This window comes from Chiloscyllium plagiosum, unplaced genomic scaffold (genome assembly GCF_037043375.1).
Source record: "Chiloscyllium plagiosum isolate Xiang-an unplaced genomic scaffold, Cpla_swu_hap1 HiC_scaffold_20, whole genome shotgun sequence".
Classification (NCBI taxonomy): domain Eukaryota; kingdom Metazoa; phylum Chordata; class Chondrichthyes; order Orectolobiformes; family Hemiscylliidae; genus Chiloscyllium; species Chiloscyllium plagiosum.
In genome coordinates, this window is record NW_028270158.1 from 44,345,880 (window position 1) to 44,368,485 (window position 22,606).

The following is a 22,606-nucleotide window of genomic DNA, read 5'->3' on the forward strand; positions in this document are numbered from 1 at the left end:
CTTCTGCGTGTTGTATTCTCGTATGTCACTATACACTTAATTTAACTTACACATAACTTTCAGAAATATCTTGCTATGAAAGCTGTGATTTCCAAGTCCCACACTTGTTTTGTGAGGAAGCTGCAAGATCTGGAGAGTCCAACTATTTATTGATGTGTGGTCCTAACTGTCTACAATTCCACACTCAAACTTATCTCCTCATAGCAAAGTCTTAAATACTGTTATTTCTAGTATGTTTATTGATTTATTAATCTAAAGACTTTGGATCTGTAAGATTCCGAGATCCTAATTTGAAAACATGAATTTGATCTTTGATCATAATCTTGCTTCATTTTCTTGTCCTATTTCCTACATGTTAATTTTAGGATTTGATTTGCAGTGTCCATTTTTGGGGGATGACTAATCTAGGCCAATTATTTTATTAGTCCAACTGGAGGAATAAGAGGTCATTTTTATAGGTTTTCAAGTGCTGCCAGTTTTTGTCTAAATGTGATCTAAGCATTAAGTGAAACAGCATCTTTTTATAACCCCTTTTTATGAAGTAATTGTTTTGATGCTTCAAAGATATTCTCAAACAAAATGCCTCTGAGCTAGAAGGCTGGTTCAAGTCTCAACTGCTTCAGAGGCATTTCATAACATGCCTGCATAGACTTTTTTAAAAATTTCAAATGACATCCAGCTACAAGATACTGGGTGCATTTAGTCAAAAGCTTGGTCTGAGGTAGGTTTTATGAAATGGCTTAAAAGATTGAAGAGAGACCAAGTCATTGGGAGGGAACTAGATGGTCTTGGCAGCTCAAAAACATGACTGTCAATGGGAACAGCATAAATCTTGAAGGGTTGGGGATCTGAGAGGAGCTAGGCTGAATTTTAAAATCAAGGTGTTGTTTGCCCAAGAGTTGTTCAACTCCATCCTGGATGATGGGTTATAGTATAAAGAAAAGCTGAACAAGTTAGAACTGTATCCAGTGTAATTTAGAAGAAAGATGATCTTTTGAAACACGAGATCCTGTGTCTGCATAAGGCAGTTAACAAGATGTTTCCTCTTGTAGTGAAGATTAAAACTAAGCGAATAAAACATAACTGCGCTAAAGACACAAAATAAAAACTGAAATTACTGGATAAACCCAGGTTGGACAGCATCTTTGGAAAGAAAGCAGGGTTAACATTTGAGTCTAGTGACCCTTCAGAACCCTTCTTGAGTTCCCGAGGGTCTCCCTTTTAGGACAAATTAGAATAAATTGTTCCTAGGTTGTTAGACTCTGGAATTTTGCAAAAAGTCATGGAGGTATGGTTTTTAATCAATCTCGGACAGTAAATTTGGATTTTTAACAGACAAGGGAGTCTAGGGTTATGGAGTATATATAAGAAAGTGAAACTCAGACCATAACCAGGTAAGCTGTGATTTTATTAATAGTGAAGTAGACTCTGAGCTAAATTGCCTAGTCCTGCTCCCATGTACTAATTGAGAGATAATGTAAGCCATCAAGCACAGGGTGGTGATAAATGAGATCTTATGATGAGCAGGTATGATATTCAGACAGGCAGCAGAGTTTTGTTTCAACCTTCATGCAACAGCTTGTGCATTTGTTTAGGTAGTTCTCAATGTAAGTAAGTTGGCTTTACCGTATTTGTATAGTAAATTATTGCTGGATTGGAGGAGTTTTGATTTGTGAATTGCCAAAAATAACTTAAACATGAAATTACCTGGTCCATACTACAGATAAAACAAATGCAGCAAAGGTAAGCTGGGCATTGTTTTGCTCATATAGCAAAATTTCTTTGTGAAAGAATGTGATGTGGTTTGTTGATAGGAAAATCTTTTATTAAAGATGCTTTTTGTGATATCTAACTTTAGTATTACTGTTTTTGGGGTGGCTCACAGTACCAGGGTCCCCCAGGTTCGATTCCTGCCTCTGGTGACTGTCTGTGTGGAGTTTGCACATTCTTCCTGTGTCTGCGTAGGTTTCCTCCGGGTGCTCTGCTTTCCTCCCACAGTCCAAAGATATACAGAGCAGGTGAATTGGCCATGCACAATTGCCCCATAGTGTTAGTCAGAGGGAAATGGGTCTGGGTGGGTTACTCTTTGGAGGGTCGGTGTGGACTGGTTGGGCTGAAGGGCCTGTTTCCACACTGTAGGGAATCTAATCTAATCCAAGAACAAGATATCATTGATGCTGAAAGTCAAAAACAAAACGTTTAATACCAGGTCTTGCTGAACAGACAAATTTGGAGTCGGCCATTTAGTTTGAGTCTGCTCCACTATTTAACAGAATAGTCTCTGACCAGACTGAGTACCAGGCCGTGCACTCAGACCATGCACAGATCAACTGGCAGAGGTCTTCTTGGACATCTTCAACCTCTCCATGCAGCAGACCACTGTCCCTGCCTGTTTCAAGAGGGCCGCCTAAAAAGACTTGTGCAGCATGTCTCAATGACTATCATCCAGTGGCCCTAACTGCAGTGGTCATGAAGTCCTTTGAAAGGCTGGTCATGGCATTAATCAACGCCAGCCTCTCCACTACTCTTGACCCACTCCAATTTGCCTTTCAGACCAACCAATCCATGTCAGATGCCATATCACTTGCCATTCATTCCTCCCTTGAACATCTTGACACCAAGAACAGCTATGTAAGAATCTTATTCATTGACTACAGTTCAGCCTTCAACACTATTATCCCCTCGTGATTGATTACGAAACTTAGTGATCTCCTGACTAAGCCCCACTCTCTGCAACTGGTTCCTCAGTTTCCTGACCCACAGGCCACAATTAGTAAAGACTGGGGACAATATTTCATCCTGACTAATGCTCAACACTGGAGCCACCACCCCCGAGGGTGTGTGCTCACTCACTGTATACCTATGAATGTGTCATCAAATACTATGCTAATTCAATTTACAAGTTCGCTGATGACATCACCATAGTCTGTTGATCTCAGATGGTGACGAAACAGACTATAGATGGGAGGTGGAAGACCTGGAAAAATGGTGCACAGAACAGCCTCTCAATGCTGTCAAAACCAAGGAACTTGTTATTAACTTTTGGCCGGATGTTGCACATTAACAGCACAGAGATGGAACGAATGGAGCGTGTTAAACTCCTGGGAGTGGCCATCCACAACAAGCTTTCTTGTCCACTTCATGTGGACACACTGGTTACAAAGGCCCAACAACATTTCTTCCTCAGGCAGCTGAAGAAATTTGGCATGACCCTGCCAACTATTATAGATGTGCCATCGAGAGTATTCTGTCTGAATGTATCGCTACCTGGTATGGCAACTGTACCACTCCAGATCAGAGACTGTTACAGAGAGTAGTGAACTCTGCCTGAACAATCACAAAGGCCGACTTCCCATCAATAGAATCCATCTACCAGGCCTGCTTGCAAGGAAAGGCTGCCAGCATTCTTAAAGATCCATCCCACTCTGGCAATGTTTTTTTTCTGCAACCCTACCATCAGGAGAAGTTACAGATGCCTGAACAAGCACTAGTCAGTTTTGAAACAGTTTTTACCCTACTGTTGTTAGAATAATGAATGGACTCACAAACTCTTAACATTAACCTGTACCTGGATTTTGTTTTTGCTGCTGTTTGCCTATTATTTACTTAACTATGCTACTTAACTATGTGATCTGCCTGTATTGCTTGCAAGACAGTTTTTCACTGTGCCTTGGTACACATGACAGTAAATTCAATTCAATTCACCTTTAATTCTATTTTCCTATCTGTTCCTAACATCCTTTGTCCTAACTGCATATCTCTGCCTTAAAAATATTCCATAACCCCAGGTTATAGTCCAACAGGTTTATTTGGAAGTACTAACTTTCTGAGCGCTGCTCCTTCATCAGGATCATAAGACAATTTATAGCAACTGGTTGCAGTGTCATGCAACTAAAATGATATATTGTTCAATATACCGTTTCAGTTGCATGACAATGTCATTTATCTTGCCTCCTCTGCTTACTATCCTCAAAGTTAATTTTCCTTTCAACCTTAGTTAATATTTTATGCCTCCTTGTTCTGATACTTTTCTCCTGAGAACGTTGATTTCTCTTCAGATGTTTTGGGTATGGTAACTCTTAGCTCCAATGTTTATTTTTTTCTTCTTGTCAACCGATAAATTACCAACACCGGGTGAGTGAGATCTGCAGATGCTGGAGATTAGAATCGAGAGCGTGCGCTGCTCCTCGGATGCTGCCTGACCTGCTATGCTTTTCCAGCACCACACTCAAATTACCAACACCGCAAAGTGTTAGGATTTGGAAGTATTTTGATACAAAAGGAAATCAATATCGTTTTAAATGATTCAAGCAAAATTATACAGGTTTTGGGGGCAACATTGTATTTCATAATTCTCCTAATTATCCAGTAGAGGGAGAGGTCTCCATTGGAAGGAATTTCAGATTTGGACTTAACTAGCTCTCTTACCATAGACTTTCAGATTGCATCAACTTTACAGCAATGTGCATTTCTTTTCGTAACGTGAACCGGTATCAAATGCAATCATTCACTGCACTTTCTCCTGAAAGTTTGCAAACTGCTTGTCTCAAAAGATTTCAGTTTTTCTGCATCGAAAACACGACGGAACTTTTTCGCAGCCAATACGCCCAAAGACAGATTATCCAGCAGCGTTTGGGACACGATTTTTTGAGATGCAGATGAGATATCAATCCATCAATCACGCGTGCCTAACTGACTCCTATTTCCCAAGTGGAGAAAGTTAGGATACAGCGCCACACTTTCAGACTCCTATTTCCCACTTCCCGAAAAAACTGCTGACTTACCCTTTCTCCGCACCCACAAAGATATTTAAGGAATTGACCATAAATTCCATACATATGCTGCCTCTCCGATAGCAGTGAGAAGGGGGCCCTGCAGTAAACTGACACACGGCTTTTTGCCTGGAACAGTACACTCAATGTTCCCAATTGCTTATAAACGATGGCTACGTTGCACAGCCTGTAAAGCGAGCATTTATTATAATACTACCTCAAAGATGCGTGTACTATAGTTTTATTATTGGGTTCTACAGGACTAACAACAATATGTTTACAAGCTTTAGCTAATTGCAGAACGATAATTTCTGTCTAAGTATGCGTTCTTGTAGATAAAAGTAACTCTACAACCGAGTTCTAATTTTATTGTAGTCTCTGATGGGTCCAGAGGCATCACCTATGGCGAAAGGCCATTTGGCCTGTACACGTATAGAGGTCCAACTTGTCCATGCTGAACAGATATCCTAACCTAAGTAGTCCCATTTGCCAGTGCTTGGCCCACCCTTTCTATTCATATACCCATCTAAATGCCTTTTAAATGTTGCATTGGACCAGCCTCCATCACTTCCTCTGGTGGCTCATTCCATACACTCATAGCCCCTGTGTGAAAATATTGACCCTTCGTCCCTTTTAAATTCCCCCCAACCTAAACCTATGCCCTCTAGTTCTGGACTCCCCCAACCCAGGGAAAAGACCTTGTCTATTTACCCTTTTCCATGCCCATCATGATTTTATAAACCTTTATAACGTAACCCCTCAGCATCTGACATTCCCAATTAATTCCTTTTGAATTACATTAATATTAGGTATTATAAGGCAGGAAGCACCATTCAATTTGCATACAGCAGTCCTCTATAAATAGCAATGTAACCTTTTTCATAATGTTGAGGGATAAATATTAGCAAGAACAATCTGCTCTTTAAAATAGAACCATTGGATCTTCTATGTTCACTTATGCAGGCTGGTGGAGCTTCAGCTTAAAATATTTCACATCAAAAGACCACACCTCTGCTTATGTAGTGTTCCCTCAGTAGGCACTGAGTCTTACTTATGTGCTTAAATCCTGTAGTGGCTCTTGAATCTGGAAATTCAGAGGTAAGGGTGTTACAACTGAGTTACACTATAAGAAACAATGCTGACACATCTATGCAGTGATGAGAATGTGGTGAACTGTCAGCAGAGGCATCCTTCATTTGAGAAAAGTCCCCAAGATCCCATCTGACTTCGGAGGTGGATTTTAATATTCAATGGCACCATTCAAAGCAAAACAAGGGAATTGTCCCAATGTCAACATCTATCCCTCAATCAACTCCTAAGAGAGGTAATCTGGCACTTATTTAATTGATATTTGTGGGATTAATTAACTACCGTTTTCCCAACAACAGTGATTACACCTTCATTGGCTGTGAATTTCTTTGGAGGTTGTGTAAAACAAAAAACAAAATGTAAAGTCTTTACTTAAGATAGTTTGAAGTGGATCCTGTTGTGAGTTTTGAGTTTTTTGGTGTCCCAAGTTTACAAGGAGTGGGTTGCATTTGATAAAATGTCACAAAAGTGTTAGAAGACCGTACAAAGTAAAAACAGGAGTAGGCCATTTGGCCCCTCAAGTCTGCTTTGCTATTCAATAGAATCATGGCTGATTTAACATTCCTCATGTCTACATTTCCCATAACCCTAGATGCACAACTGATAAATCTGACCCTTTACACACAAGGACTTTGCTCCCACAACTTTCTGTGGCAAGAAACTCTCAACCCTCTGAGAAAAGGAGACCTCTTCATCTAAGTCTTAAATTAGTATTGCTTTATTCTAAGACTATGCCCTGTGGTCCTAGACTCTCCCACGAGGGGAAATACTCTCTCAGCATTTACCACGTCAAGCCCCTTAAAAATTCTAACTGTTTCAATGAGACCATCTCTCATTCTTTTAAACTCAAGGTATAGATAACACAGCCAGAAGCATAACTTCAACCAAACTCTCAGATGTAAAAGGCTTCTGAGCTTCTAAGCTCACTGCACCACCTAGTTTCCTTCCATCGGTTTTAATGGAGCAGTTTTCATTCTAAAAGAAAGTGAATGCTTCAATTCACTCTTTCCTAACATTAAAAATGAATTGTCAGCTAGTGGACTACTGTGTGTGCATCAAGCATGTATATGAGAAAACTTTGTTAGCACTAAGTGCAAGTTAAACTCAAATCGTTGCATACCATTACAAGATTCTGGTCTCTATACAATGCAACCAATTAGCAAATACCATTTTCAGGTAATATAGATAATCTTTCTTGGTATATTAGGTTTTACTTACTTTGTTGCCTTAAAATACATTTGGATTGGTCATTTTCACCCAATCAAAAACAAGAATGAAGGTGATAGAATCAGATGCATGTAACAAAAGTTACATAATTTTGGCAATAATCTAAAAAAAGACTCCACATGCTCTTTATTTTAAAAGTTCAGTTATAAAGCTTTAATCAAATTGCACAATACTGTACTTATACATTTTGTTTACTTTCTAAACTCTAAGCAGGTTTATGAGTCTTACCATGGTGGAATATTAATCTACTTTTATTTTGAGAGTAACAATCTTACATTTACTCTGGTATTTCCTGAATTGATTCTGTCAGACTCTAGGCTTATGCCACAAAGCAGTTACTTACTAATTCTTTAAAGCTGTATTAATCCATTTTTTAAAAGTATTAAAATAATTATTATAATAAATGTCCTGATGGCATTTGGATGATGTAAACATATCGTTAAAATGGCAATGTATTGACATCAATCAATTCATCATGCCATTAAACGTTTTGTTATAACTTTGAAAACTTAAGTAATTGCAACGATGCAGAAAGAGGCCATTTGAACCATCATGCCTGCACCAGCTCATTAAATGAGCACCATTACCAGGTGCCAATCTCCTGGTTTTTCCCAAAAACCTTGCTCATTATTCTTAATTCAAGTAATCATCCAATGTCCTCTTGAATGCCTCAATTGAGCCTGCCTCCACAACAATTCCAGGCAGTACATAGCATACCCTAACCACTCACTGTGTGAAAAAGGTTTTCCTAATCATGCTCTTGATTTTTTTGTAGATCACTTTAAATTTATGCTTGTTTTTGTTCCTTGTACAAGTAGGAACAGTTTCTTCCTGTCTATTCTATCCAGCCCACTCATAATTATGGCAACCTCTATCTTAGCTTTCTTCTTTTAGGAAGAATAGAAACACAGCAGAAGTGGGCAATTTGGCCTTTCAAGGAGAAAGTGAGGACTGCAGATGCTGGCAATTTGGCCTTTCAAGCTTGCTTGACCATACAATATGATCAAGTCTGATTATCCAACTTAATACATGATCCCACTGTCTCCCCATACCCTCTGATCCCTATAGCCTTAATAAGTATATTTAATTTTTTCTTAAAAACATTCAGTGTTTTGGCCATAACTGCACCGATGGAAGAGAATTCCAGTCTCTCCACTCTCTGGGTGAAGAAATTTCTCCTCATTTTACTCCGATTAGACTGTGACTGCAGGCGGGAGACTTATCAGTCATCAACATGATCTTTCCTGCATTTACCTCATCTTGTTCTGTCAGATTTTTATAGGTGTCTAAGAGCTCCCCCTTCATTCTTCTAAACTCCAGTGAGTATAATCCTAACCAATCCAGGCTCCCCTAATACATCAGTACTGTATTGCTATTCCAGGAATCAATCTAATAAACCTTCGTTGCACTCCCTCTATAGGGGAACATCCTTCCTCAGGTAAGGAGACCAAAACTTCACACAATACTCCAGGTCTGGTCTCATCCAAATCCTGTACAATTGCAACAAGACATTCTACTCCTATACTTAAATTCTCTTTCTGCCTCTCCACCTGCACGCTTACTTTCAGCAACTGTTCTACAAGGACACCCAGGTCTCATTGCATATTGCCATTCAGATAATATTCTATATTCCTGTTTTTGCTACCAAAGTTAATAAACTCACATTTATTCAAATTATACTTCGACTGCCATGTGCTTGGCTACTCACTCAACTTGTCCAAATCATACTGAAGCGTTTCTGCATTTTCCTTGCAGTTCACCTTCCCACCCAACTTTTTGTCATCTACAAACTTAGGAATATTAGAATAGAATATCCTTTATTATAATATGTATTTCATTGTAGAACAGTGAAAACCTTTTCAATGTCTGCCTTTTATGGCACCATCTTAGGTACAAATACCTTGGTTCAAATCGTGGATGCAAAAGAGGAATAAAAAGTAGTTGTGTTACTTTATAGAGTTTTAAAAATAAGTTAGAAATAAGATATCATTAAAGAATTAAGATAGGTAAAAATTTTCAAATAAATATTACTGTACATTGCAGCAACTTAGTGCAGGGCCTCTAAATGTGTGGTCTGACCACCTGCACCAAATCCTAGTCCATAACCGTCCCTGCTCTGCTCCAAGCCTCCAGACTCCTCTGTACTGACACTCAGCTAAGCTGCTATTTTTCTGCTTATCCCAGAACTTTGCAGAAAAATATAAAACAAAATATATAACTGAGCCACATCAGGAAATATAAAGTGGCAAGCAAGGTAAATGGAGAGAATTTTACTTTGGGATGAGTACTTTGAGATGAGGATAGTGAAGGCACAGCTTCCAAAGATGGAGTGATTAAAATCTGGAATATTCAAAAGACCAAAAATAAGATGAGCACAGATATCTCAGAGAGTTGTGAGCTGGAGACATGGAGAGCCAGGATATGGAGGGTAATTAGGAATGAGAATTTTAAAATCAAGACATACTAAAATAGGCAACAAATGTAGGTCAGTGAGCACAGTGCAATATTTGATGGTGTGAATTAGGTTACAGATCTTTTGGTTGACCTCAAGTTACAAAGGGTAAAGTGTCGCAGTAATTAAATCTGGAGGTAATGAAGGCATTGGGGATGGTATCAACAGCCAATGAGCTGAGGTGGGAACACTGTTAACAATATTATGCAAGTGACAAAAGGCAATCGGAGTGATGACCTGGAAATATGGTTGAAGGGATATTTTCAATAAAGTATGACACCAAATTTGTAAAAAGTCTGGTCTGGGCTCAGACAGTTACCAGGGCAAGGGATGGAACCAATAAAAAAACACAGAAAATGCTGGAACAATTTGGCAGATCTGGCAGCATTTATGGAGAGACAAGACTTAAAATGTTTTGAGTCCAGTAAGAATTCTTCAGCAGAGTGATACAGCTAGCAGTTATGGAACACAGTCTGGAATGAAGATTAAAGACAATGGCTTCAGAATTGGCAATAATTTAATTGGCAGAAATTACTACTCATCCAGTTTTGGATGTTAGATATATGCAATCTGATTTAATGTTTGACAACAGTTGGGCAAGTTGAGGTTTGAATGTTATTAGCCTACATATGATGTTGCAGAAAAGCAAACATGTAGAGTAGGAAAAGGGACTATGGAGACATCTGGGGGTGTTATTTACCCGCAAATGGGCTGGAGGGGGAAGAAAGACCGAGATTCGACGGCCACGAATAAACAGATAAAAATGAAATGAGTCATTTATTTATTTTTAAAGCCTTCCAAGTTTTTGTTTGTTCCTGTAATCCTGTTATTTTTAATGTGAGGTAAAAAGTGACATCATTCTGCTGTAACCAGGGGGTAGGACTAAGTATTGGAGGCGGAACCTTTGAGCGGTGCGTTGTTTGCAGGAGGGGGGTTTGTTGCGGGTGGGTCTCTGTCTCACTCGCTAATGGCAGCTTCTGGATCTTCTCTCCCGGCTCGGACTCCGCCTCTGGGGGCTGTCAGTGGCTGGGTGGCCTGACGGCGGGGGGAAGCAGCCAGCCAGCCAGAGAAAGATGCCGGGGCTGGTGGTATTCGGGAGGCGCTGGTCCCTGGCCAGCGATGATCTGGTGTTTCCCGGGGCCTTGGAGCTGCTCCTGCGGATTTTGTGGTGAGTAGAGACCGCCCCCTCCCCTTCCTCCGGGACCCCTGACGGCGGCTCCTTCACATCCAGCCCGAAGGCCATTTCTACCTTTATTCAGCTTAAAATGTCACCTGAGATGGCTCAGTCTTCAGAGAATGAATATCTCAACGGAATTTACTGGCACCGACCCTTTTGAGTTTGTACTATTGCAGTGTGGGCAACGTTTATTGCCCAATGTGGGAATGTTTAAGGAGGGTTGACAGTTTCCAGCAGTGAACCAACTCGTTCGGGTTGTGGGGGGTGGGGGGAAGCGCTGAAATTTCGAAAGGCTGTTTCAATGATACGATCGTTCTGTTTTTAACTTATTGAAACTCAAAAAAATCATCTCGCGAAATGAAAGGCTACACTGTAACTTGCATTTGCCTGATACATTTATGGTAAAATGCCCCAAGGTGTATCTCAGCAGTGTTACAAAGCAAGATGTATTACAAGAATCGGAACGTGAGAGCTAAAACTTGGTCGAAAAGGAAAGGTTTGAAGGATGTTTTACAGTGTAAACATTTAGGGAGCGAATTCCAGACCCTGGGACATAGGTTGCTAATGGCTAGAAGAGGATGAAGAAGTCATAATCGGGTTTCATAACCTACAGTTTGGCAATTTCTTACTCAAACCTCAGCCTTTAATTTCAGGTGTAAAGTTGGTGCAAGCCCGTATGATAAAACGTAACTTTTTATAGACGCTAACGTAGCGAAATTCCTTTACAAATTGGAAACACAATTTGTGACATATCTTTTTTGAGAAAATGCTGGCTTTTTCTCAGAACGATCTTGCACTAGGTGTGTCTTGCGCTTTTTTGTGCAATCTTCCGTTTTGTTGCATGCATGATTAACGCTCAAATTCCATATTCAGTTGAGAAGAACTAACTTGCCATCTACTCTCCTATGCAAGCGGGTCTGGAATGTTATACAGCCTTTTTGTCCGTATTGTAGGGCCAAGTTCTGGATTAGTTATGCATCATATATAGACTCCTGATCCCTTAGGTCTTGTGACAGATTGTTAGCATTGGGAATCAGTTAATAATAAGAAGACAACTAATTAAGTTAATGTTAATGTAGAAAATGTGGAATTTTGCATCTGACGGGCATTTGAAGCATATTGTGCTTTGTAGGGTGCATCCTTTAGATGGTCAGATGAAGGTATGAATTGGGAGTAGTATTAGGCCACTTGGATCATCGAGTCTGCTCTAACATTCAGTAAGATCATGGCTGATTTGACTACTCTACATTTGTGCCTACCCCAGTAACCTTTCACCCCTTTTTTTAAATCAAGAATCTATCCACTAATCCTGTAAAAATATTCAAGGACTCTGCTTCCATGACCTGTTGAGAAAGTTCCATAGTTACCTGACCCCTCTGAGAGGGGAAAAATTCTCTCAGTTTGTGGAAATCATTGCCAAGTTTCCCATATTGCAACATCAAGCACTTTCTTTGAAATTTAGTCAATTTGCTGCACATACTTTAACATATCCTGAGGGCAATAAAATCGCTTCATTAATGCAACTTTATTTTACATTAAAGGTAATAACTGAAATCTCTATTTTAGTAGACAATATATAGATCGTGCATTCATAGAAAAGATATGTGTTGTTCCCCGGGATTGAAAGAAGTATCTTTGGATTGTGAGCCTTTGCAATTTGCAAAGCAATAAGTTCTGTAAGACACACGAGCAGAAGTCGACCATTTGGGCCATTGAGCCTGCTGTGTCATTCAGCGAGACCATGGCTGATTGGAATCTTCAACTCCACTTTACTGCCTTATCTCCTTAACCCTTGATTCCCGTACTGTTTATGCCTTCTAGACCTAGACTCTCCCATAAGAAGGAAATGATAACCTCTCTGCATCTATCCTTTCAAGCCCCTTAAAAATCATGTGCATTTCAATGAAGTCTCCTTTAACTCCAATCAGTGCAGATTGAACTCAACTTCTCATAAGAAAATCCTCCTTACCTGGAATCAACCTAGTGAACCTCTTTGGTCTGCCTCCAGTGTTAGTATCCTCCTCCTTAGATAACGAGTTTCACAGTATTCCAGCTAAGTAGTGCTTTGTATAATTTTAGTAGGACCTTCATATATTTATGCTCCATTCCCTTTAAAATAAAGGTCAATATTATATTTGCCTTCTCTTTTACCTGCTGAATTTGTATACTAGCTTTTAGTGATTCATGCATGAGGGCCTCCAAGTTCCTCTGTGCTGCAACTTTCTGCAGTCTTTCCCTATTTAAATAATACTCAGCTCATCAATTCTACCTGCCAAAGTGCATAACTCACACTTTGCCGCATTATATTCCATTTGTCAAGTTTGGCCAACTCACCAAACCTGCCTCCATCCCTATATAGATCTTTGATGTCACCCTGACAACTTGCCTTGCCACCTATTTTTGTGTTATCCACTTGATGATAGTACATTCACTTCCATCATCCAAGTCATTAAATGTATTGTAAATAATTGTGGTCCCAACCTGTGACACTCCACTATTTACTGATTACCATCCTGAAAACCCCCTTAATCTCAACTGTTTGACTTTCTAGCTAATTAATATAGCCATTTGTCTATCCGTACAAATATACATCCCCCAGCACTCTTGGCTGTTCTGACGTTAAGTAGTCTTACATCAACATATTGTGGAAATCCATGTATATTACATCTACTGGTTCAGCTTTATCCTGCTTGTATCTCTTCAAAGAATTCTAATAAATGTATCAGGCATTATTTCCTCGTCATGAAACTACACTGACTATGCATGATTGTATCATGTATTTCTAAACGGACTGCTTTTACTTCCTTTATTGTCAACCTCCTTGGATATCTTCTCCACTTTGAGCTGGCAATTAGTGGTGTCCATAGTACCTACATCATTTCTTTATAATACTCACAAACATTTTACCAGTGACAGGTCTATAGTTACTTGAAGTTTGACTTCTCTATCTATGAATAGGGTGTTAAGTTGTCAGATTTCCAATCCTCTGCATTGAATTGGTATCAGTGTATTCCCCCATCTCTGTAGCTACTTCCTTAAAAATCCTGGGATGGTACCCATCAGGTCCGGGGGCTTATTAACATGTAGCCCCATTGATTTCCTTAACACTCTGTCTCCTCTTTTCTCTCTCCTATCGCTCTCTCTTACTATGTCTCTCTCCCTGCACCACTCCACATCCTCCACAGCCTTCCTTCCCTGTATTTCTACCCTTTTTCTCTCTCCACCTTTTCCCCCCTCCCATCTGTCTCTCTGCCTCTGTCTCTCTCTCTCTCTCTGTCTGCCTCTGTCTGTCTGTCTCTCCCTCTCTCTCTGTCTGTCTCTCTCTCTCTCTCTCTCTCTCTCTCTCTCTCTCTGACTGCGTCTGTCTGTCTCTCTCTCTGCCTGCCTCTGTCTTTCTCTCTCTCTCTCTCTCTCTCTCTCTCTCTCTTTCTCTCTCTGCCTGCCTCTGTCTCTCTCTCTCTTTCTCTCTTTGCCTGCCTCTGTCTGTGTCTCTCTCTGCCTGCCTCTGTGTCTCTCTCTGCCTGCCTCTGACTGTGTCTCTCTCTGTCCCTCTCTCTGCCTGCCTCTGTCTCTCATTTCTCTCTCTCTCTCTCTCTGCCTGCCTGCCTCTGTGTGTCTCTCTACCTGCGCCCCCCCCAAACTTTGCAGTGGTCTCTGATTTGTGATGATTATTTGGTTCACCTGATATATAACTTTGATGGGAAAATGTCCTTGTTGAATGCTAAATATTTTTATTCGCATGTTTAGACATGTTATGATTTACCTTTGTGACAGGTGGGACTCCAACCTAGACATTCTAGTTCAGAGGTAGAGATTCTTCCACTGCACCACAAAAATTATAAATTTACTCACGTTTTGTTTTAAAAAGGAGGTTTAAGCATGTCAACTGATGTTGACTCAGTGTGTCTATTGCACAGACTTGTTGGGAAGCTGACCAACTCGTTATCCCTTTTTATTTTGCAGGTGGATTGGAATCCTAGCTTTGTACTTGACTCATCGAGGACAGTTCGACTGTAAAGGAGGAGGGTTCCTCCCCAGCTATCTTGTGGTCTTGATTGTTATTTTAGCTGCGATTATCTTGGTCCTTTCTGTGATTGTTTATGTCAGTATGCAAGGTGAATATTAATCCGTTGCACGAAATAATTGTGCAGTCACTTCTTAATGAGCAAGACTGCCTTTGTTGCTTGAACTAAAATTGTAAGATGCAAATGAGGGTGTGCACAAAAAACTTCTGATAATGAATTCGCAGAAATTAGCCAAGGGTAATGAAAGGAATGTATAGGAGTGCCTTTACAGTTAAAATCCTGGAACTCCCTCCCTAATAAAATTATAGTTGTCTCTGTACCAAATGAACTGCAGCAGTTGAAGAAGGAACTCACCACCACCACCTCAATGGGATAAATGCTCACCCAGCCAGTGAAGCTCAAGCTGCATGAAATAATGTAAACATAAGTGAATTGAAGTTCTGTATAGAGGGTTTAATTGAATATCTGTGAGCTATTCCATTGGTGGCTGGGTGAATAAACGTTCTTCCTGGTGTAGTATTCAGAAACATCGACTTAAAAGTCTATATTGACTTAGCAGATTTTAATCATGGGGCGGCAGAGACTGAGACAAACCCTTGCCTTTTGTGTACGTGACAGCCCCATGTATAGGATGCACACGTTTTCTTACCTTCACTGTCTGCCCTTTCAGTGTCTTGGCCTTACCATACAGAATTTTGTTTTTAAATCTCTCTATCTTCCCTGAAAGATATCTTTGAATCCCATTTCGGATCACCTTTCTCGCTCGTGTTATTGCATGTCCCAAATTACAATAGTGACTGCTCTCTAACTGTGAAGCTGCTTGAAGGATCTAGTGGTCATTGAAAGCACAAAATTAGTGTATTTTCCTGTGACAACTGTTTTGAAATAATGTTGTTTATTAATTTTCAAAGCATTTTAGGATGCTTGTTATTGGATTGGAGGTGAGAAAAATCTAGCTATACTTATTTGCTATGCAGAGGGAAGAAGTGGGTGTGGCGGTATTTGCATAAGTAATAGCGGAGTTTCTTTTCAGCTCTGTCCGACAATCCAAAAGCTGCCTATTCATTCCATGTTGACACTCTCAGTGGAGTATTGAGGAAATACTACACTGTCAAAGATGTCATCGATTGGATAAGGCATTAAACTGAGGCCCTGTCTAACTCTCTCAAGTGACATAATAGATATAAATTTGAGAACTGTATGCTCAGAGTAAATTCAAATTCTAGAAACCTTACTCCACCCTGATCATAATAGCACTGCAGCCAGCTTATCCTCCCAGAAGTGTATGACATCTAGCATGAAAGAAAAACAGCAAATTACCACACTCCTTACATTCTTGGTTTCCTTCTTTACAGGAACAATCACTAAGCCAGGTCCGAGACGACATATCCCAATTCTGATTTACGTCCGTACTACTCTTTATTTACCTGAACTGGTCTGGGCAATCTTGGGTGCTGTCTGGGTCAATGACAAAAGCCAGGGTTGTGCTCCCTCCGTCGTTAACACAATTACTATAGCTGTCATTGCTAGGTAAGAAAGCATTTATAGCTTATTGATTGTAAAAGTTATGATTTGTCTGAAACAAGGCACCTCTGACAGTGCAGCATTGAGATTGTTGGCCTTGATCTTGTACTCCAGTTTCCGGAATTGAACTTGAATCCATGCCCTTCTAATTCAGGCAAGAGCACTATTTGTTGAGCTACAACTGAACTGTAAAATCTAAGGAATAGATTTGGAATCATGTTGTTTTTTTCTTTAACAGAAGTCCTGTTTGAGATTTCAACACTAATCCTGAAAAAAATAACCTTTTCACAGTTGGGTTTTCTTACTCTTCACGGTGGTTGCTGTCTTAATTTTCTTCGACCCTCTGGGCAGACCCAAACATTTAAACTACTTAGGAGGCACAGCCCGTGACTTGGAAAGCAGTGACTCAGTCCAAGCAAAATCTATAGCGGCACGGGTATGGGAGTGCAGGTTGAAGTTGATGTGTTGCTGCGTTACAAAAGATACACAGGACAACCGGGCTGCCTTTACAGACATCGCAGAACTCTTTACTGCCTTTTTTCTGGTAAGTTATTTTTTTAAACTTTTTTTAAAATGGGAAACATGTGGTTTAATGCCACAGGCCATTTTGACATGGGCATAAGAAGAAAAATTTAAGTCAGGGCTGTTATAGCATAGTGGAGCAATTCATTTGATAAACAATCAATACTTTTGAAGATGAATCGTAATGGATCAGAACCTTTTTATATGTAGATGATGAGCTGCTGAGTTTCTTTAGCACTTTGTTTTTATCTATGTTAAATACAGGTTTGCTAAGCATTGTATTTTTTATAAAGCTTTTGACTTTAAAGTAAACTGTACAGAAAAGTTTGTGTTCATTTTTTATTGTTTTTCTTGAGCAATATAAATGTTTTTGAAAGTTTAAGCCTTGATGAAATGTTTTTGTGACCTGGAAGAACTTTAGATTTGTACTAAATTATGAGTAAAGGTTCTTGTAATTGCTCCTAATCTCACTTCGAGAGAGTTGAATGCTTCCTGATTCAGTTACAATCATATTATACAGAAGCTGAGTGATTTTATAGGTCCCACTTGGTTTGTGTAATGTTCTGGTCTAGTTTTGATCAACTGAGGAGGTCAGAGAGAAATTTCCCAGACTTCTCTTTTCCATGGCTAACCTGTTTTTTTTCTCGTCCTGTCCGGTGATTGTAATTATGGGAAGAGGGGCCTTTCTTTTCCTTTTGTCAATTTTGTGACCTCCAGGACTGTTCAAGTTGGCCCATCCATCAAATAGAAAATTCCTAATCATGAGAGAGTTGCCGATGTCAGACATGGAAATTTTAAAACAAAGTTTTATATTGTCTGACCTAAACTTTATGGGAGAACAATCTCTATGTCATTAGATTCCTTACAGTGTGGAAACAGGCCCTTCAGCCCAACAAGTCCACACCGACGCTCCGAAGAGTAACCCACCCAGACCGAATCCCCTACATTTACTCCTGACTAACGTACCTCACACTATGGGCAATTTATCATAGCCAATTCACCTAACCTGCACATCTCTGGATTGTGGAAGGAAACCGGAGCACCCGGAGGAAATCCACGCAGACACGGGGAGAATGTGTAAACTCCACACAGACAGTCGCCCGAGGCAGGAATCGAACCCAGGTCACTGGCGCTGTGAGGTAGCAGTGCTAACCACTGAACCACCGTGCCGTTGGGAGGCACGGTGGCTCAGTGGTTAGCACTGCTGCCTCACAGCACTATGGTCCCAGGTTTGATTTCTGCCTCGGGCGACTGTCTGTGTGGAGTTTGCACATTCTCCCGGTTTCCTCCGGGTGTTCCGGTTTTCTCCCGCAATCCAAAGATGTGCAGGTTAGGTGAATTGGCCATGCTAAATTGCCCATAGGTTAGGTGCGTTAGTCAGAGGGAAATTGGTCTGGGTGGGTTACTCTTCAGGGGGTCGGTATGGACCTGTTGGGCCGAAGGGTCTGTTTCCACACTGTAAGGAATCTAATCTAATCATTCCTGATTCTTTGCTAAAGTCACGCTGATAAAGCACAGGGAGCACGTGATCTTGGTTGGTTCATGATTTGGGGGTTGGGGTTATGGAGGGGGGGGGGGGGGCGAGTGACCATAATTCTATTAGTTTAAAAACAGCGATGGAAAAGGATAGACCAGATCTAAAAGTTGAAGTTCTAAATTGGAGGAAGGTCAATTTTGATGGTATTAGGCAAGAACTTTCAAAAGTTGACTGGGGGGGGTGTGTTCGCAGGTAAAGGGACGGCTGGAAAATGGGAAGCATTCAAAATGAGATGGAGAGTCCAGAGACGGTATGTTCCTGTTTGGCTGAAAGGCAAGGGTTGTAGTGTAGGGAATGTTCGATGACTAGGGAAACTAAGGTTTTGGACGAGAATAAGAAGGAAGCATATGTCAGATATGGACAGCAGGGACTGAATGAATCCCTAGAAGAATATAAAGGCAGTAGGAACATACTTAAGAGGGAAATCAGGAGGACAAAAAGGGGACGTGAGATAGCTTTGGCAAATAGGGTTAAAGAGATTCCAAAGGGATTCTACAAGTACATTAAGGTCAAAAGAATAACGAGGGAGAGAATAGGCCCTCTGAAAGATCAAAAAGCCACCTGTATTTGGAACTACAGGAGATGGGGAGATACTAAACAAGCATTTTGCATCAGTATTTACTGTGGAAAAGGATATGGAAGATAGAGAACATGGGGAAATATATAACGACGTCTTGAAAAATGTCTATAGTACAGAGGGGAAGTGCTGGATATCTTAAGATGAATAGGATTGGATAAATGCCCAGGCCTGATCAGGTGTACCTTAGAACTCTGGGAAGCTAGGGAAGTGATTGCTGAGCCCCTTCCTGCAATAATTGTGTCATTGATAGCCATAAGTGAAGTGCTGGAAGACTGGAGGTTGACTACTGTGGTGCCACTGTTTAAGAAAGGTGATGGGAATAAGCCAGGGAACTATAGACCGGTGAGTCTGATGTTGGTGTGAGCAAGTTGTTGGAGAGAATCCTAAAGGACAAGATTTACATGTATTTTGAAGGCAAGGACTGATTAGGGATAGTCAACATGGGAAATCATTTCTCACTAACTTGATTGAGTTTTTTGAAGAAGTAACGAAGAGTATTGAGGGCAGAGCAGTGAACATGATCTATATGGACTTCAGTAAGGTGTTTGATAAAGTTCCTCATTGTAGACTGGTTAGCAAGGTTAGGTCACATGGAATACAGGGAGAATTTGCCGTTTGGATATAGAATTGGCTCGAAGGTAGAAGACAGACAGTGGTGGTGGAGGGTTGCTTTTCAGACTAGAGGCCTGTGACCAGCAGTGTGCTATAAGAATCGGTGCTGGGTCCACTGCTTTTTGTCATTTATTTCAATGATTTGAAATGAACTTGGAAGGTATGGTTAGTAAGTTTGCAGATGACATCAAAATTGGAGGTGTAATGGACAGCGAAGAAGGTTACCTTAGGGTACAATGGGATCTTGATCAGATGGGCCAATGGACTGAGGAGTGACAGATGGAGTCTAATTTAGACAAATGTGAGATGCTGCATTTTGGAAAGGCAAATCAGGACAGGACTTACACATTTAATGGTAAGGTCCTGGAGGCTGTTGCTGAACAAAGTGACCTTGGAGTGCAGGTTCATAGTTCGTGAAAGTGGAATCCCAGGTTAACAGGATTATGAAGAAGGCATTTGGTATGTTTGCCTTGGTCAGTGCATTGAGTATTGAATTTGGTATATCATTTTGTGGCTGTACAGGACATTGGTTAGGCTCCTTTTGGAATAATGCATGCAGTTCTGGTCTTCCTGCTATGGGAAGGATGTTGTGAAACTTGAAATGGCTCAGAAGAGATTTACAAGGATGTCACCAGGGTTGGAGGGTTTGAGCTATAGGGAGAGGCTGAATAGACTCGGGCTATTTTCCCTGCAACATAGGAGGTTGAGGGGTGACCTTGCATTTGGATGAGTAAATGAATAAGAAGGGTTTAGAGGGATATGGGCAAAATGCTGGCAAATGGGACCAGATTTATTTAGGATATTTGGTTAGCATAGACATGTTGGACTGAAAGGCTATATGTGCTGTACAGCTGTGACACTAATTTGAGGTATTTAGTGTGTTCAAGACAGGCCCCAGTTTCACAGTCAATGTTGTGTTTTAATTCAGTATTCCTTTGTCCTGTTTGTTTTTATTTTTGACATTCATGCCGTACCCAATGCTGGGTAATGACCATCTCTAACGACAGAATCTAATCATCACCCCATGGCATTTAATGTCATTATCATCAGTAGATATCATTCTCCTGTATGCACCCCCCCCCCCCCAAATAAATTGTGGTAACCATTGATTAGAAACTTTAGTGGACCAGACATATACATGTTGTGGCTACTAGAGCAGGTCAGATGCTAAGAAAATGCATGATAACACCACCACCTGCAAGTTCCCCTCCAACACTCACCATCCTTGACATCCTACCTTGTTACTGGGCCAAATCCTAGTAATCCCTCCCTGACTACATTGTGGGTGTATCTACCTGATGTAGGTTGCATTACTTCAAGAAAGTTGCTTGTCACCACATTGATGGGCAATAAATGCTGGCCCAGTCGGTGACACACACCTCCCAGGAACCAATTTTTAAACTAATCTTAATTCTTTTAGCTCAGTTTTCTTGGGGAAAGGCCGGGATGTATGTTTACAAACACTCCTTTGAAGTTTTATATTTTACAGGCAAATTTTTACATCTTTTCTACTGGTTTATCTCTGTGAGCAGGACACAGACTTGGTGCCTGGTGATATCGCTGCAGGACTGACTCTTTTGCATCAGGAGCAGGATAAGAGAGAGCAGTGTAGTGATCTGGAGGAGGTGGCTTGTACTGTCCCTCAACCACCAACTGTAAGTTCTCTGTTGAGAATTTTGAATCTTATTAAATTGACAGTGACTTTTTAGTTTCTCAAGAAGACCCAAACTTATTCTCCTTTTTCACAATTATTGGAATTGAATTTTAATACATAAGATGTGACTTTTCTCTGTTGCTTATTTCTGCAGTGTCAGATAGTACTAAACATCAGTATTCTAAGTGGAAGGAGAACGTTTCTTTAGATCTCTCAAAAGGCTAACACTGATCACTAGTAGCAGAATATTACAGCACAGAAGCATACCACTCAGCCAACTTTCCACATTGGCGTTTTATGCTTTACACGAGTCCTCTTCATCTCACTGATCTGCTGCTTCCTCCCTCATGCTTATCTAGCCTTTTCTTAAATGTATCTGTTTTTCGCCTCAACAACTTGTAGTAACACTCTCTACTTTCTAATCATTGTGGGAGTTATATCCCTTTTAAGATGTCTTTTGGTTGTTGACCCCAGCAATATTTCCTTTGCAATTTTGGGACAGAAAGAAGCTCTTGGCTCACCAGAGACTAGTTTTTCACATGTTTTGCTGCTGTACCACTGCCAGTGATGTATGGTGTCAGCACTTGGATTCTGTTTGGTGCTCAATGTTAACAACTGTAAATATGTCATGTATTACCAATTTTGCTTGCACTCCAGCAGTGTTCAGCCATATACCAAACATGTAATCATGCATTAATTACCAGAAACACTGGATTACTAAGCATTCTGCCACTTTGCACACGGTCGCCCAATAGTCCCCCATTGTGTGCTGACCTGAAAGCATCAATGTGGAAGTATCTGCAAGGACCACCATGCATTAGTAAGCTGCTCATAAATTGCAGATTATTAGATGCATTGATGTGTTGTACCCTGTGACTAATACCCAGGACAGAAGCAGCTTGAGCCAGCTAGTTCCCTAGTTTCCTAGAATTGACCTGAGAACCTAGTTTCTGTTCCGTATATCTTATTAAGTTATGTGTCTTGGCATCATCTATTGTTTTTACCAGGCTGAGGAGCTGGATATAGAATTGGAGAACTCTGCTCACTACATGCAGTTTGCTGTTGCAGCATATGGATGGCCACTGTACATCTTCAGTCACCCACTAACTGGCATATGCAGGCTGAGCCATAACTGCATGTGGTAAGTCTTAATGGTTTTCAATACGCAAATCTCTTCAGTGTGGTCCTGAAGATGCCTCGTGTATCTTGGGGTAACTATGACTGCAATCATGGTACCAAGTCCTACGTTTTAGGTAGTTTTCAGGGTAGAGTTCCCAAGATTGTTGCACATCTGCATTTGTTGATAATTGAGCATATGATTTCCAGTGCTGTGTTATAAATTGAAATTTATCTCCTACAATTAAAATACTTTTTATGGCAACTAGTCTCATTATGGGATCGCAGATTGGTTGTAACACAGAAAGAGACCATTTGA

General features: G+C 40.5%; 1 protein-coding gene across 1 annotated transcript in view; it reads left to right on the top strand.

Moving 5' to 3' along the window:
• The first annotated feature begins 10,492 nt into the window (after positions 1-10,492).
• Positions 10,493-22,606, top strand: part of daglb (diacylglycerol lipase, beta) — a 34,028-nt gene continuing 21,914 nt past the window's right edge. Inside the window, exons 1-6 of the mRNA XM_043711393.2 lie at positions 10,493-10,708; positions 14,681-14,832; positions 16,098-16,272; positions 16,558-16,810; positions 21,050-21,172; positions 22,179-22,312. Of these exons, the coding sequence (XP_043567328.1) occupies positions 10,614-10,708; positions 14,681-14,832; positions 16,098-16,272; positions 16,558-16,810; positions 21,050-21,172; positions 22,179-22,312 (932 nt within the window). The 5' untranslated portion in view covers positions 10,493-10,613. The remainder of the gene's footprint in view (positions 10,709-14,680; positions 14,833-16,097; positions 16,273-16,557; positions 16,811-21,049; positions 21,173-22,178; positions 22,313-22,606) is intronic.